This window comes from Sarcophilus harrisii, chromosome 5 (genome assembly GCF_902635505.1).
Source record: "Sarcophilus harrisii chromosome 5, mSarHar1.11, whole genome shotgun sequence".
Taxonomy (NCBI): Eukaryota; Metazoa; Chordata; class Mammalia; order Dasyuromorphia; family Dasyuridae; genus Sarcophilus; species Sarcophilus harrisii.
In genome coordinates, this window is record NC_045430.1 from 149,045,448 (window position 1) to 149,060,014 (window position 14,567).

At 36.8% G+C, this 14,567-nt stretch overlaps 2 protein-coding genes across 16 annotated transcripts in view; one reads left to right on the forward strand and one right to left on the reverse strand.

Moving 5' to 3' along the window:
• The window catches only part of KMT2E (lysine methyltransferase 2E), an 83,656-nt gene extending 81,289 nt beyond the window's left edge, over positions 1–2,367 (forward strand). For all 7 annotated transcript variants that reach the window (XM_031938718.1, XM_031938717.1, XM_031938720.1 and 4 more), the window contains one exon: positions 174–2,367. In XM_031938718.1, coding sequence (XP_031794578.1) covers positions 174–1,673 — 1,500 coding nt within the window. In that variant the 3' untranslated portion in view covers positions 1,674–2,367. The remainder of the gene's footprint in view (positions 1–173) is intronic.
• A 1,301-nt stretch (positions 2,368–3,668) lies between these two features.
• The window catches only part of SRPK2 (SRSF protein kinase 2), a 253,606-nt gene continuing 242,707 nt past the window's right edge, over positions 3,669–14,567 (reverse strand). For 8 of the 9 annotated variants that reach the window (XM_031938724.1, XM_031938726.1, XM_031938727.1 and 5 more), the window contains one exon: positions 6,726–6,910. In XM_031938724.1, the coding sequence (XP_031794584.1) occupies positions 6,726–6,910 (185 nt within the window). Of the gene's footprint in view, positions 6,911–14,567 lie in introns of all 9 variants that reach the window. The other variant, XM_031938721.1, reaches the window with a different exon arrangement.

Consider the following 14,567-nt stretch of genomic DNA (forward strand, 5'->3'; position numbering starts at 1 on the left):
TTAATGAGTGAGGGTTTAAAGAAATTTTTGAAAATCTAAATTTGAAAACTAAACTCTCGTACAACAAACACTGTTGTGTGATTTTTTGTTTTGCTAAAGCCCCCCTTTTCTGTTTTTAGTATATATAAAATCGGTTTATAAATGTTACATTGATTCATTCTTTTTTTATGTAGCCTTGTTCACCAGGTCCTATAGTTCCTGCCCAATCACTTGGAAAGACACCCACAAAACCCGATTCTCAGTGGGAGACAGCAGTTAAAACACCCGAGACTGAGAATGCCAATCTTCCAAAGGCAGAGCTACAACAGAAACAGCTGTCAAATAACGTCCAAGCACTTTCAAAGACTCATTCTTCTCAGTCACATGTGCGTAGTTCAGCTGAGCAACTGTCTCAAAAGCTTCCGTCTGCACCTTTGAAGCTGCACTGTCCCCCATCACCTCATGTAGAAAATCCACCGAAGTCATCGACTCCTCTCACACCCGTACAGCATGGTTACCATTCACCGAAGCCTCACGCGCAGCAGTTAGGATCTCCCTACAGGGCCCACCATTCTCAGTCACCTCAAGTTGGAACACCTCAGAGAGATTCTCACAGAAATTTTTATCCAGCAGCACAGAGCCTTCAGTCCAATACTCCGCAGCCAGCAACTGGGGCACTATTTACACAGACACCTTCAGGACAATCTTCAGCAACTTACAGTCAATTTAACCAACAGAATTTGAACAGCACGGCACCACCTCCCCCTCCCCCTCCCCCTCCCTCTTCCTCCTCTTATTATCAAAACCAGCAGCCCTCTGCAAACTTTCAGAGTTATAATCAGTTAAAGGGTAGCCTTTCCCAACCAACTGTGTTTACATCTGGACCAAATCAAGCACTTCCTGGTACCACAAGTCAGCAGCAAGTTCCAGGACACCACGTCACTTCAGGCCACTTTTTGCCATCTCAAAACTCTACCATTCACCATCAAGCTTCAGCGGCTCCACCCCCTCCACCACCACCACCTGCTCCAGGACCACATCTCGTACAACAGCCAAGCGCCCATCAGCAGCATTCTGTAGCACACGTAGTAGGGCCCGTTCATGCAGTAGCCCCTGGCTCACATATTCATTCTCAAACTGCTGGGCACCATCTGCCCCCACCCCCTCCTCCACCAGCCCCTGCCCCTCATCACCAGCCCCCCCATCCTGCCCCAGGACACCAAGGTCTGCAAGCACAACACCAGCATGTAGTGAACACAGCTCCGCCCCCACCCCCACCTCCACCTTCCAGTGTTCTGGCTTCTGGGCATCACGCTTCCCCTGCTCCAGCCTTACACCATCCCTCTCATCAAGGACCTCCACTTTTTCCTTCAAGTGCTCATCCAGCTGTACCGTCATATCCCTCACAAGCTACACATCACACCCCCCTGGGACCCGGACCCCAACACCAGCCTACTGGAACAGGACCACACTGTCCCTTACCAGTCCAAGGTCCACATCTCCAGCCACAAGGACCAAACAGTATTCCAACCCCTACAGCTTCAGGGTTCTGTCCACATCCTGGCTCTGTAACCCTGCCCCATGGGGTTCAAGGACCTCAGCAGGCATCTCCGGTGCCCGGACAGATTCCAATTCACAGAGCACAGGTGCCACCGACGTTTCAGAACAATTACCATGGTTCAGGGTGGCATTAACGAGGACTCCGAAAACATTTTTAAAATGTTCTGTAAGATAAACTGTATATTTCATATGTACCTATTCATGGTACTTTTTAAAGCTTGTACATGAAACTTTGTATAAAAGCAAACACCAGTGCTCTTTCATTGTATTTTTCCATTTTTTGCTTTTTAAAATTCCTGGAAAACATGCTGTTAAACCAGTATTAGGTATCTTTATTTTGTAAGTGAACATTCCAGCTGTTTTTCTGGCAGTAGATTTGATGCTGCATAATCTTAAATTTTATTGTTGCAGTTAAATTCATTTAGTGAATGTTTTTCTATATTACTTTTTTTTATACGTATGTAATAAGTACACAGCTAAGTGATGGCACTAACAGGTTTTTTCCCCCCCATTCTGTCAACAGTTCTGTGTGTGCATCTAGGTAGAAAATGCAATACAGATTTTTTATAGTTTGGTGTGGACTTGGCTCTTTTGTTTCATCGGTTATTTGCAGAAAAATGTAATTTAATGTATAGATTGTTTCTAATGTCTTCTGACAAGTTCTGTAAATACTGTATTTCTTTTGCGTGTAAAATTGCTTACAGCTTCTCATTTGATATAGTATTGTATATATGACAAGTCTCTTTTTGCAAAAATGTGTGATCTTTGTGAAAGTAGTACAGTATATGACATTTAAATTTTTTTTTAATATACTGTCACATTGCAGCACTGGTTGGGCATTTTAATTCATGTTAATAAAACACAATTATGTCAGTTTTACCAAATTGTCCTGTACAACCTTTAAAATGAGTGAGTACTACCTCAGGTTTTAAGCAGCAGACAAGGATAGAAAACATTTTTCATTTTGTTTACCTACTGTTTATGCAGTAGTTTAAGAGCCAGAGAAACTACAAAAATACTCATGTAAGTTTACTCAGTGAAGCATCTTACAAGCATATAAAACTAGACCATTCCATTTATGCATTTCACATAAGTCATATATGTTGGCACAGTTACAGATGGAAAGTTCATACCAGACGGTTGAAGTTATATAGGTTAGTCTGAAATCCCATTAATGTTTACTTGCTTGTACATTGAGTATATATAACTGTTATATTCTAGACTAAAAGTAGATTCATTATTATTGCAACATTAGGATAGATATCCCTAGAAGAAAAGTGAATACTGGGCTAGTAGACAATCTCTGTCAGAATTTTCTCAAAAAGACCGGCTGATAAACAGATCCAATTTTGTTGTAAAGATTTGAAAATGGAATGATTTGAGGAGTATAACTCATATCTTCTGTTATCAATTCTCAATTCCTTGGTCACTCAAATATATAAAAAAATAACTGACTTCTGAAGAGAAAATTGTATAAGTGACCACATATTTCATTCTATGGAACAGATAAAAAGGTAATATGACATAGCCATTGTCACTCTAACAACATTTGGTGTAATGGCAGTTTTTTTTTCCTTCTCCTAAATGACCTTTACATATATATATTTTACCTCAGTATGTCATTGGAGAAAAACCTTTTCAAAATAAATGTAAGCAAACAATTAAGAATCTATGTCTTAGATTTGGCAATTTTACTTTTAAATCACTTTATGCCTTGTTCTGCTCTTTTTAAAGTGGACAGGTAGTCAACTGGTTCTAACCAGTTATAGTAGTGCTTCTATTTTAAAAATTCCTTTTGTGGTAGTGTAGTCAATAATAGTGGGTTGCAATAGTCTATTCTCTTGAGATGTAAGAGACTTAATTTGTGATCAGAAGACAGGATGTGAGTGAAACTTTAGTCTCTGGAAATATCATTTGCAGTAATGTTCTGGATCATGGTCTGTTTACTTAGACAAATACCTTGTCTTGGAAATAAATAGGCCTTATGACAACCAGTGATTCTCATACATGTAACATAAATCATTGGCTTAATGAAATTATAGATATACGCGCATACATACACATGTGTTCATGTATGTGTGTGTGTATATACAGGTAACTTTCATTTGTAATGTTTCATAAGCAAAAAGTCTTGATTCTGTTATCTTTTATTCTAATAAAACAAGCAAATGCAGTTACACCACAATACTCTACCCCAAAATTAGATCTTTAATGATAGGTAGAAACTAAAATACTATCAAAATTATACATTTTTTTCAAAGAAAAAAAAAAAAAAACAAAACCTTAGAACCTACAGTCAAAAACTAAATTGAGGCCTAATCAATTTTTCTAATGTACAAAATCCTCTAGTATATTACTATTTCCGAAAAAGAGCACAATGAATGTTAGCTTAATGTACTGAATTATATACAGAGCAAGACTAAAACCCCCACACTGTTGCCCCACATCAGCAATTGGGGGGGGGGGGAATTAAAATACCCAAGAGGCAACATGATATAGGGGAAAGAGTGCTGGTTCTGAAGGCAGGACCAGATTAAAACCTCCATTCTCCCATTTTATCACTGTGATGTTGGGCAACTTCTCTCAGATCTAGTTTCCTCAACTGTAAAACGAAGGTGTTGAAACTAGATGACTTCTAAGATCTCTTTCCTGTGTATGATCCTGTTAATACTGACCATGGATCATCTTGCATATGTTTAGGAAAGTCTTAACAGGTCAAAAAAAAAAAAAAAAAATCCCAGAGTTAGGAAACATTTCTTGAACGGTTACAGATTACTTTCAATGCATCAAATCTATGCAAGTGAGAAGTTTATTAGACTTCCCATGGAAAGAAGAAAAGGGACTGGGAGATCAAATCTGAGTCAGTGAACAGTTAGTTATATCAGTGATTTTTAGAAGAGATCATTAGAGATCATCTAATTCAATGCTCTGTTTCAAATTTGAAGGAAGAGAGGCCATGAGAAGTTGTGACTTACCATTGTTACATACAAACAGTTCATATCAGAACCATTATTTGAATCCAGGTTCTGACTCCAAGTCAAACATGCTTTCCACTGTACATGTCAATGATTAAAAGTTCACTGTATTGTTTTTACAATTAAGTATTTTCTAGGATAGTTCCACTAACTTAAGAAACCTGGACAAGTCAAGAGATTTGGGTTGTAATCTGAGCTCTTTAACCATAAGCAAGAAAATCTTTATAAAATGAGGCCATTAAGACCAAATTATTTCTATTCTTTCTAGAAATTCTTTCTGAAAGCCTAAATAACTCATGGAGTTACTCTGTTTTTGTTTTAAGGCTAGCAGTTATCTCAAGACCTAAATCAACTTTATTCCAAATATTTCAAAATCTCAGCTTTTCAAAATTCTCACATCTGTATCCCTTTTGAGACACATCCCCCCCCCCTTTTTTTTTCCTATTGAAAGAAATTTCTAAGAGAAAGTGAACAAGAAGCCTCATTAATTAAACCCCAGCATTTGGAAGACTATTCATTTATGGCTTCAGGAAACCTATTCCCTTTAGAATGCAACTCCATTTCTACTTTCCTATTCTACCTTTAAAAGAACTGATTTCTGGTTCTTTAACCATACTGCCTATATTATGCAACTGGGATTTCAACATCTTAACAATCAATTCATTGAATTTTGTTATATAATGCTAAAATCATGTAACAGTAAATAACTAAAAAATGTTAGTATATAGTTATGTCAAACATAGTCCAATGACCAGCACAATGTCTGAAAAAAAAACAAAACACTTTAATTAATTAGACAACTGCAAGCACCTCAAACAATAGGTTATTGTTACAACACTTGGGTATCTTTTCACAATCTAGTTATTGCAAAGGCATGTGAATAAATTTAAATGGACAAAGTCAAGAAAAAGTGGCACCATAATTAATGTGTAAAACTGGAAAAAAATTACATTCATCCCACTGACTTCTAAAAGAGGCAAAATACCTCTATATTAACATTCTAAAATCTGTTTTGCCTACTATGGTTGTGTCCTGGATTCTACACGCATAAACCAAACTGCAATTTGCAAAGGGGAAATCATTTTCTTTGTACTTGAGTTTATGGAAAGACAAGAAACTAGTGCAATTTGTTGTTAAACGTGTAAAGCTACATGAAGAATGAACAGTGATCTCTGACTTCTGAGACTGGGTTTTTTTTTTCTCTGTCCATTGCATTGCAAAGTGTATAGTATCCCCCTTGCTTTTTAGATAGAGAATACTCTTTCAAACATAATTTTCATTGCACATAGAAATGTTTCCTTTGCTCAATCTAACCTGCGTATAGTTCAACTTAGTGCTTGTAGGCAGAAATAAATACCACATTGTAGCATGTTATCACATTATAAGGGAAAATGCTATTTTTCCTTAAAAGCACTTTTTAAAAAATGCAAATATCCAATGGGAGCGCAAGTATGTAATCCATGTTTTAGAATGAGAAATAAGTCTTGCCTTCTGTTAAAGTGCCATATGGGGAAAGAAATCTTGTAAATGAGAGCTGCTTCGTTTAAAATCCAATGTAAAAAGAATTGCTAAGGAATCTGAAGTCCATATAACTTCAAAGCAGCTGATGTCTGCTACATGCAACTTAGAGGCTACAAAATCACTCAAAACTTGGTAGCTTTACTCTGAAATTGGAGTCCCATCCCAAATTTAATGGAAAGAAACATTTACAGGTTACATTTACATATACTATAATACAAGAATGATATCCCTTTGCCAGCAGATAAAAGTACATTTCCTTGCCATGTCTTTCTTGATTCCAACTCGATAATTTCTTAAGCGTGTAAATTATAGAATACTCAGCTAAAAGAGTTCTTCATAAATAGTTACAAAACCTGCCGAAACACAAAGAGGGGGAAAGTATTTTTCGTTCAAGAAAATGACATTTGAATGCCACACAACACAAGAAACAATGTTTAAAGACAAGGTATTAAGTGTTTCCAGAAGAGAGTGGGTCAGTAAACTACTTAGCTGAAGACAAAAAGACTACCCTTCCCAGGACCACAGTGCACAAAAAGCAAAATGTCAAACAACAGTACCTCAAAGCAAAATAAAGGTCTGAGGATGAAGCCAGCTCACTTGTAATCCTGTTAAAGAATTTGAGAGTCACCATTTAGGTCCGATGTACTGGAAAATGTTTGCTAGCTCAGAATGTTATATTTGGAGATTCTGCTAAGAATTCAACCAAGGATGCCTAAGGCATTCTCCAGCTGAAGCTCTTTTTTCTGGAACCATTTCTAACATTGGGATCAGGAAATCTGTAAACTGTGCAGCATCTTCATGAGGCCAACCATATTTCTCCACAAGCACATCAAAGAGGCTCCAGGGCTTCAGCTTCGTAATATGTCGTAGTTCTCCTACATACACACAAAAGAACGATATGTTAGAAAGCTGACACGATCTGCGTGCTGGTTCGGGAGCGATAAGCTACCTTTCCAATGAACCCCACTCAACGAGATTTGGAATGGCAAGTTCTCTAAATCATCAGGTGACAGGTCATGACCACATCTAAGAGTCTCACGGCAAGCCCAGAGTACAAATCTGGGATTATACAACAGGGGGATTCATCCGGTCGGTTTTAAGAATTACAGGATTTTGGGGAAAAGCTAGCTAGATATCTTTCATACATTTAAAATAATACACTTACAATTTTTCTATGTATCTTTTTCAGAAACATTATATAAAGTGAGATACACTCACTTTCTTAATAAACTAGCTCAGGGGTGTAATACTGTGTTTTAGAAGTGTGACAAAGATGCAACAGGATTTTACTATGGTATTTTTCTTCAGTATCCAGATCAAACCAAAGCAAATTCCAATTGTGCCTCTTCATAGGACAAAAATTGCTCATGATTAAAGCACTCAAATGCGTACGGATTTGGTTAACATCACTAGCCACGGGAAGGGTCAAAATAATGCCGGTTCTGTCAGATATGATGATGTAGCCAACTTTTTTTGAGACCACACAAAACATGCACTCAACAGGCCGTGCCTGCTATAGTGGTATGCAAATTCACTGGCACCTCAGAGTAAAATAATGTGTTGAGACTTAAGCAATAAATTTTTACAACTTTTTGATAACTGAAGCTCTTCAAATGCAGCATGTCCTTTTGTTGTAATCACTTACACAATTTGGCACCGAGTTTCACAAGATTTTGACATTCTTTAAAATTCTTCATGAAATGATACTTTTATCCTATGGGATTTAAATTAGTTCTTTAATATATTTTCATATATTGAGCACTGATAACAAACCACAGGTTTTCAATAGAGTTTAAATTCCTAGGCCACCAAGGAATATTTATCTCCATCTCTTGGAGAAATTTGTTAATACAAAGCTATGTTGCAATATCCTCACTCCATTTGGAAATTGTCATTTTTCAACAATTCTTCTTCAGTATCAGTATGTGTATGTACCACATAGTCCAGTATTCTGGCGATAACTTTTCCAAGCTCACTAAAAAGAAAAATGCCCAGGTAGAGGTTTGCCCGTGCTTCTTCCAACAAAGAGTTTTTGTTATAGTCTTGAATAAAAAAGTGACTTTTTTTTTATTACTCTAAAAATTACCTTCTGATTTTTAACATTCTAGTTTTTGTAATGTCTTGCTCACGACAAGCATTTTTACTTTAAAGCAATTATTAGATGCTTTTTCACCCCTGTTCTCGACATTCTTCCCAATGTAGTAGGCTCAGTCTTACTCCAGGATTTCATTAATCATCTAATGTTAATTATCAATAATAACCCCTCCTGTAGAGCCCTTTGAAGGTCTTTACCAAATGTTCTGAGGATTAATTAGATCAATTCAAAACTATATTCTGTCAGTTCTTGGCACCTTTCCTCCCCCCTCCATTTTCAATTCCATTTTCATTTATCCTTTATTCTAATTAATCCTATTTCATTGTGGATTTGAACAATCCCTAAAACACTTGAATACTGGCCCCTCCTTCCCCATATACCAATTAAGGCTACAAAACTTCTAACAGTCATTCAAGTGTGTTTTTAAGAGCTGCAACTTTTGACTGTTTCCTTTTATGTTATCCATTCTTAGTGTGATTTCAAAACATAACAAAAGAGAGCAAGGAAGCGCCCATATGCACAAAATCGAGCACTCAACTGAAAGAGAATTACTAAAAGATTGGAAACCTGTTCAGTCTACTTTTGTTGGGTCAAAGGCAAAGTCAGTCTAGTGTCTGGAAGCAGTACCGGTCTGCAAAAATTCACAGACCCTTGGATGTGCATAATACTGCCCTAGGGGCACTGAGGATCTGCTATTGTTCAGCTGCCTTGGCCTTTCTTGGCAGAGAGAGGTGATTTGGAAAACTGAGGCAAACAGGGTTATTAAGTGACTTGCCCAGAGTCACATGGCTTAATAGGTGTCTGACCCAAATTTGAACTCGGGAAGATGAGTTTTCCTGATTCCAGGCCCAGCACTAATCACCCAGGTGCTCTGGCACTGGGGATACAAGACAATAAATGAAAATCTCAGGTCCCAAGGAACTTCTCTTTTACTGCAGAATTTGTAAAACATAAGTAAACAGAATTTTCATAAAATATTATGATACGTTCGTTATCAGTTAGTCAACTCTATAAAACTACAGAGCAACCAAGCAAGTGGGTGTGCACTTGACGTATCTTTAATCACAAAAAAACTTTTGCTGATACTTGATTTTGCTGACATAAATTATTTTGATCTTCATATTCTCAAAGCTAAGTAGAGTTATGTTTTAAAAGATAATGTTTCCCCCACTCCTATGCCTAATTACAATTTACTATCAGTAGTTTACAAAAATTATTCTATAAGAATTTTTGCTTGCTTTTTTAACAAAAATTTGTCTTACTTTTCAAATAATGTAGAATAAGAGTATGATTTTTGCTGCTTAGAGTTTATGGATGCATTTTTATCAATCAGATTATCAGATGATAATCCTCAAAAATGCATTTCATCCGTTTTAACTTTAAAGAATTCTTTTAAAAAATATTCCTTGTTAAAAGAATTAGGGGGTTAAATGATGACCTACCATTTGATAGTATCAGAGACTTGAATATGTATAAATTATGCAAAGAAAGTGTTCAGTATCTTTTGAACTTAATGATTCTATTAATCTATGATTCTGGTTCTTCTGTTAACTTGGATTTGTGGTTCAACTTGAGTCTGTTAGTAGTTCACATTTAGTAAGGGAGGCCTAGGCAAAAAAGCAGCTTGAGCCCAAGGACACAAAGCAGTACATGCCCCAGGATGCTTAAGGAAAGTAGAAAGATCTGGTTGTTTCCATTTTCTCCCCTGCCCAAGTCTTGCTTAACAGAATTCTAAAAATTAAGGACTGATTTATCTGAGGTGAAAGACATGACAGGGGGAAGGGAAAGGGAGCTGGAGGGGGATGGATGGTGCAGTGGTTAGAGCACTGACCCTAAAGCCAATAGGACCTGATTTCAAATTTGACCCCAGACGCTTCAAACTCACTAGCTGAGTGACCCTGGGCAAGTCACAACCCCAACTGCCTTGGGGGAGGGCAGAGGCATGACAAGGAAGAATTACAGCAATTTAAAAATGTATTAGGAAGTCAGAATCTAAAAGGGGGGATTCACCACAAAATATAAAATAAATATAACACAATGCTAAGGTAGCCAAGCACATTTAAGAGACAGAGGCCATCAAGCTGAGCCTTCCCCTTCTTATCCCTTCAATAGTAAAAGGATTACTTTTTCATGATGCTATAAATTCAGGTGCGTACTCAGAGAACACCAAGGAGGCACAAGGGGGAAAGAAAAAAACAAATCTTCAAAGACATAGCAGTGAGCCAAAACAATGATACACCATAACTTATTCAGCCATTCTCCAACTGATGGGCATATACTCAATTTCCAGTTCCTTGCCATCACAAAAAGAGCTGTTCGAAACATTTTTGCCCATGGGGGATGGAGATCTTTTCCCTCCTTTATGATCTCTTTGGAATACAGATTCATTACAGACATTTGTAGGTCAAAGGGTATGCACAGTTTGATAACTCTTTGGGCACAGATTCAAACTGTTCTCCAGAATGGTTGGATCAGTTCACAACTCCAGCAACAATGTAAAAGTGTCCCAGTTTTCCCACATGCGCCCCAATATTTATCATTATCTTTTCCTGTCATCTTAACCAATCTGAGAGGTATCAGGTGGTACATGCCAGAGTTGTTTTAATTTGCCTTTCTCTCATCAATGATTTAGAGCATTTTTTTCATATGACTACAGATAGCTTTAATTTCTTCTTCTATAAATTGTCTAATCATATCCTTTGACCATTTTTCATCGATTGCCAAATCTTGTCATTGTTATCTTCACAACATTTACTACATATGTATCCTTCTGTCTCCTCACCCAGCCATAACCCTAGTTCAAGCCCTCATGAACTCTTTGCCTGGATTTTTTTCAATAGCCATCTAACGGGTTTGTGTGCCTCAAGTTTCTTCACACTTCAATCTATATCCATCAAAAATGTAGGTACTTTACCTAAAAGTCTATCACATTCAAGACCAAACATAAAACTCTCTTTTTTGCCATTCAAAGCTCTTTATAAATGTGACCATTTTCTATTTGTCAAATCTTCCATTTCATCCCCATGTGCTCTAATCTGGTTTTACGATTTACTAGCAATTTCTCCAATGGAATGCCTCATTTCTTTTATCCATACCTTCCCACTGGCTGGTGCCCCAACTCTAGATTGTTTTGTGACCTTACTTTTATAACTTTACTTTCCCCAATCCCCCTCTCAAAATTTGCCTTTTTCAACCCTAGCAAGTATTAGTGCCTTCCAATTACTTTCAAGTTATTCTGTGTGTATCTTGTATGTAACTAGATATTTACATGTCTCCCCGTTAGAATACAAGCACTCCTTGATGGTAGCAGCTATTTTGTTCTTTTCAATCCCCAGCACTTAACACATTGGCCAGACACATTAATAAATGTTGGTTGACTTTCCTGGCAATCTCTGCCTATGCCGCAGATCCATTCATTAATCTACTAAGTGCTTTGTCAACATGGTATCAGTGACCATCCCTGAGCTAAACTCTATTTTCATTTCAAAAGCTATCTAATGTCCACATTTTGCAGAGAGTATCAGCGAATAGAGAGGCTACTGGACTACTGGAGTGCGGGGAGTTGCCCTCTGAGACAAGCCAACTTGAGCTCAAGCCTCACCTCAACTCCATCCCAGCTGGATCAACCTCCAAGACTTAGACCAAGGTCTCTTTAAGACCAAGATCTATAAAATGTACCAACTTGTACTGATTTAAAAAAAAACAAAACACTTAATCTATCAAAGAATTCCTTAGGCCAATGAAAATCATAGGACTAGTACCCATACTTACCAGGGAAGCAAGCTCAATAAACCTTTTTTTTGTGAAATTTTCTTTAGTCAAGATATCAAATGTAACTTATTTGGCCTCTGAAACTAAGTATTTAAAGCAAAAGAATAATTCATGAATTCCTAATACAAAGAATGAGTTTGACCTCATAAACATCCCTGAAACTTGGTGAAATGAGAATAATACATGTAATATAGTGATGAAAACTATACCTTACTCAAAAAGGACAGAATAATTGAAAGCAGTAGCAGAGAAATATTGTTATTAAAGCAAATATGAAGAAATCTAGCAACCAGTGTGGGGAAGCAAAGAAAACATATATGACTCACTAGAGAGAGAAATAGAATTAATAATGAAGGAAAATAGGGACTACATCGATGAAGAATTTGGTTAACAGACCAAAAACAGCTTCAAAGAATTAATTTTGTAATGCTGAAAGGTTTTAACTATCCACTAAGTTTGCTGAATTTTCTGCAAATAACAAAGCAACTGACAATTCCATACTCAATTTTGTATGTCTGGACTAGCTCTCTGGAGGATCTCGGGACCAGCCTTGCAGGAGTGCCACTAGGAGGATGGTCAAAGATGGAATGTCTCTATTTTCAGCCCTTATATACCTTAGTACAATTACATCACTACAGCATACTGAGCATGTGCCGATTGTAGAACTATTACATCACCATACTAAGTACTAAGTATATGTGAACTAGAGAACCATCATCTCATCAATCACACTGAGTTAACACCCTGCTGTAAGTATCTTTGTTTCAAGTATACTTTTCTCAGAGTTCCCCAATATCTGGGGTCTTCTACACAATTTCACATTAGACATTAGAGGAAAGGATAAGGGAAAGTTCTATACCTGATTCTGAGGGGAGAGAATAGTGGAGCTAGTTGCAAAACTCAGCCTATCAAAGGAGTACTTAACAATTGTAAAGAAAGGCAAAAATATGGTCCCTTCCTATTCTCAAGAAGTTCACAGTCTAATAGAAGAAAAACATGTATAAAATACTCACATACAAATATATTTAAAGTGTAAATGGGAAATAATCTCAGAGGGAAGGTGCTAAAAACCAGGCACACATGAAAAGATTCCTACAGAAAGTAGGCTTCCAGCAGGCTTTAAAGGTCAGAGAAGTCAGAAAGTGATGAGGAAGGAAAGCATTCATACAGAAAAGACAGCCAATGAAAAGACATTGGAAAAAAAGGAAGTCTTCTGTTGTGTTAGAGAACATCAAGTAAACCAGTCTAACTTGATCAGGAAGGTATAAGAAAACTGGAAAAAGTAGAAAGGGCTTAGGTTGTAAAAGGCTTTAAAATCCAAAGAGAGGATTTAATATTTGATCTTCAAGATAATAGGAAGACACTGAAGTTTTAATGAATTAGGGGGCAAGAAGATAGCCTGGCCAGAACTAAGCTTTGAGAAAATGCCTTTGATTGATGAGTAGATAACAGATTAGAGTAGGAAGAACAAGCCAAAAGCCACTACTGTAATAGTCCAGGAATTTGGCACTAAGAATCTGCACCAGAGTGGAAGCTGTTTGTATGGAGAGAAGGGGGACATATATGAGATGTTGTAAATGTGGAGACAACTGCACTTGACAAGACTGTAATAGGGTTCAGACTGAAGAAATGAAAATGATACTGAGATTACTATCTTTCCCAGTTATTCAGGTTTGCAGTCTTAACACTAATAGAAAAATATAGACAAGGGAAAGGTTTGGGGAAAAGATAATGAGTTTTAATCTCTAAGTAGATGAATGACTTGGATATTTAAAAAATCATATCATAAATAAAAGAAGCAAGGAAGATAATAACTTTTGGATTTATGGATGGGGAAGAGTTCACAATCAAATAAGTGAGAAGATCTTACAAGATAAAGTCAATTTTTATTAAATAAAATATTTATTACACAAAATAAACTTTTTGCACAAATAAATTAATATGTTTGTTCTGGAGGCAAGTGAGGTTAAGAGACTTATCCAGCTCATAACAGCTAGTAAGTATTTGAGGCTGAATTTCAACTCAGATTTTCCCGACTTCAGGTTATGGCGCTTTTTTCATTGTACCATCTAGCTGCCCCAAACAAATCTAATATAATAAAAATTAGAAGGGAAACAGATATCTAGGGGAAAAAATCAACTTTGCAACAAATTTCTCTTTTTACTGATATATAAAAGTTTCATTTAAGCCTATAAGATCAAGAACCTTTTTCCAATAGACAAAAGGCTGGAGTCTTTTTTTTTTTTTTTAAAGAATATCAAACTACCAACAGTGATATAAAAGTCTTCTGAATCTCCATTAGAGAAATCAGAGAAATGGAAATTTGAGCAACTTTAAGGTTCCAACTCATACCTATCAGACAGGAAAATAGGACAAAAGTTTGAGAGGTTTTGATAGGCTACAATAGCGCTGTCGATAGAGTTATGTATAACGAACCAGTCTAGCCATTCAGTTAAGTACTTTGGCACAATGTCCAGAAAATGCACATACCCACTGACAGTTATAGCACTATGTGGTATAAAAAGATGAGGACTGAGTATGGGCCATTAGCTTTCTCAACTAATAAAATACTGGTCACACTGAAGAAGCAGTTTCAGTTGAAGAATGAGTTTAGAAGAAAGGCTACATAAAGGGTTTAGAATTGAGTGAATAGAAAGCGAATATAG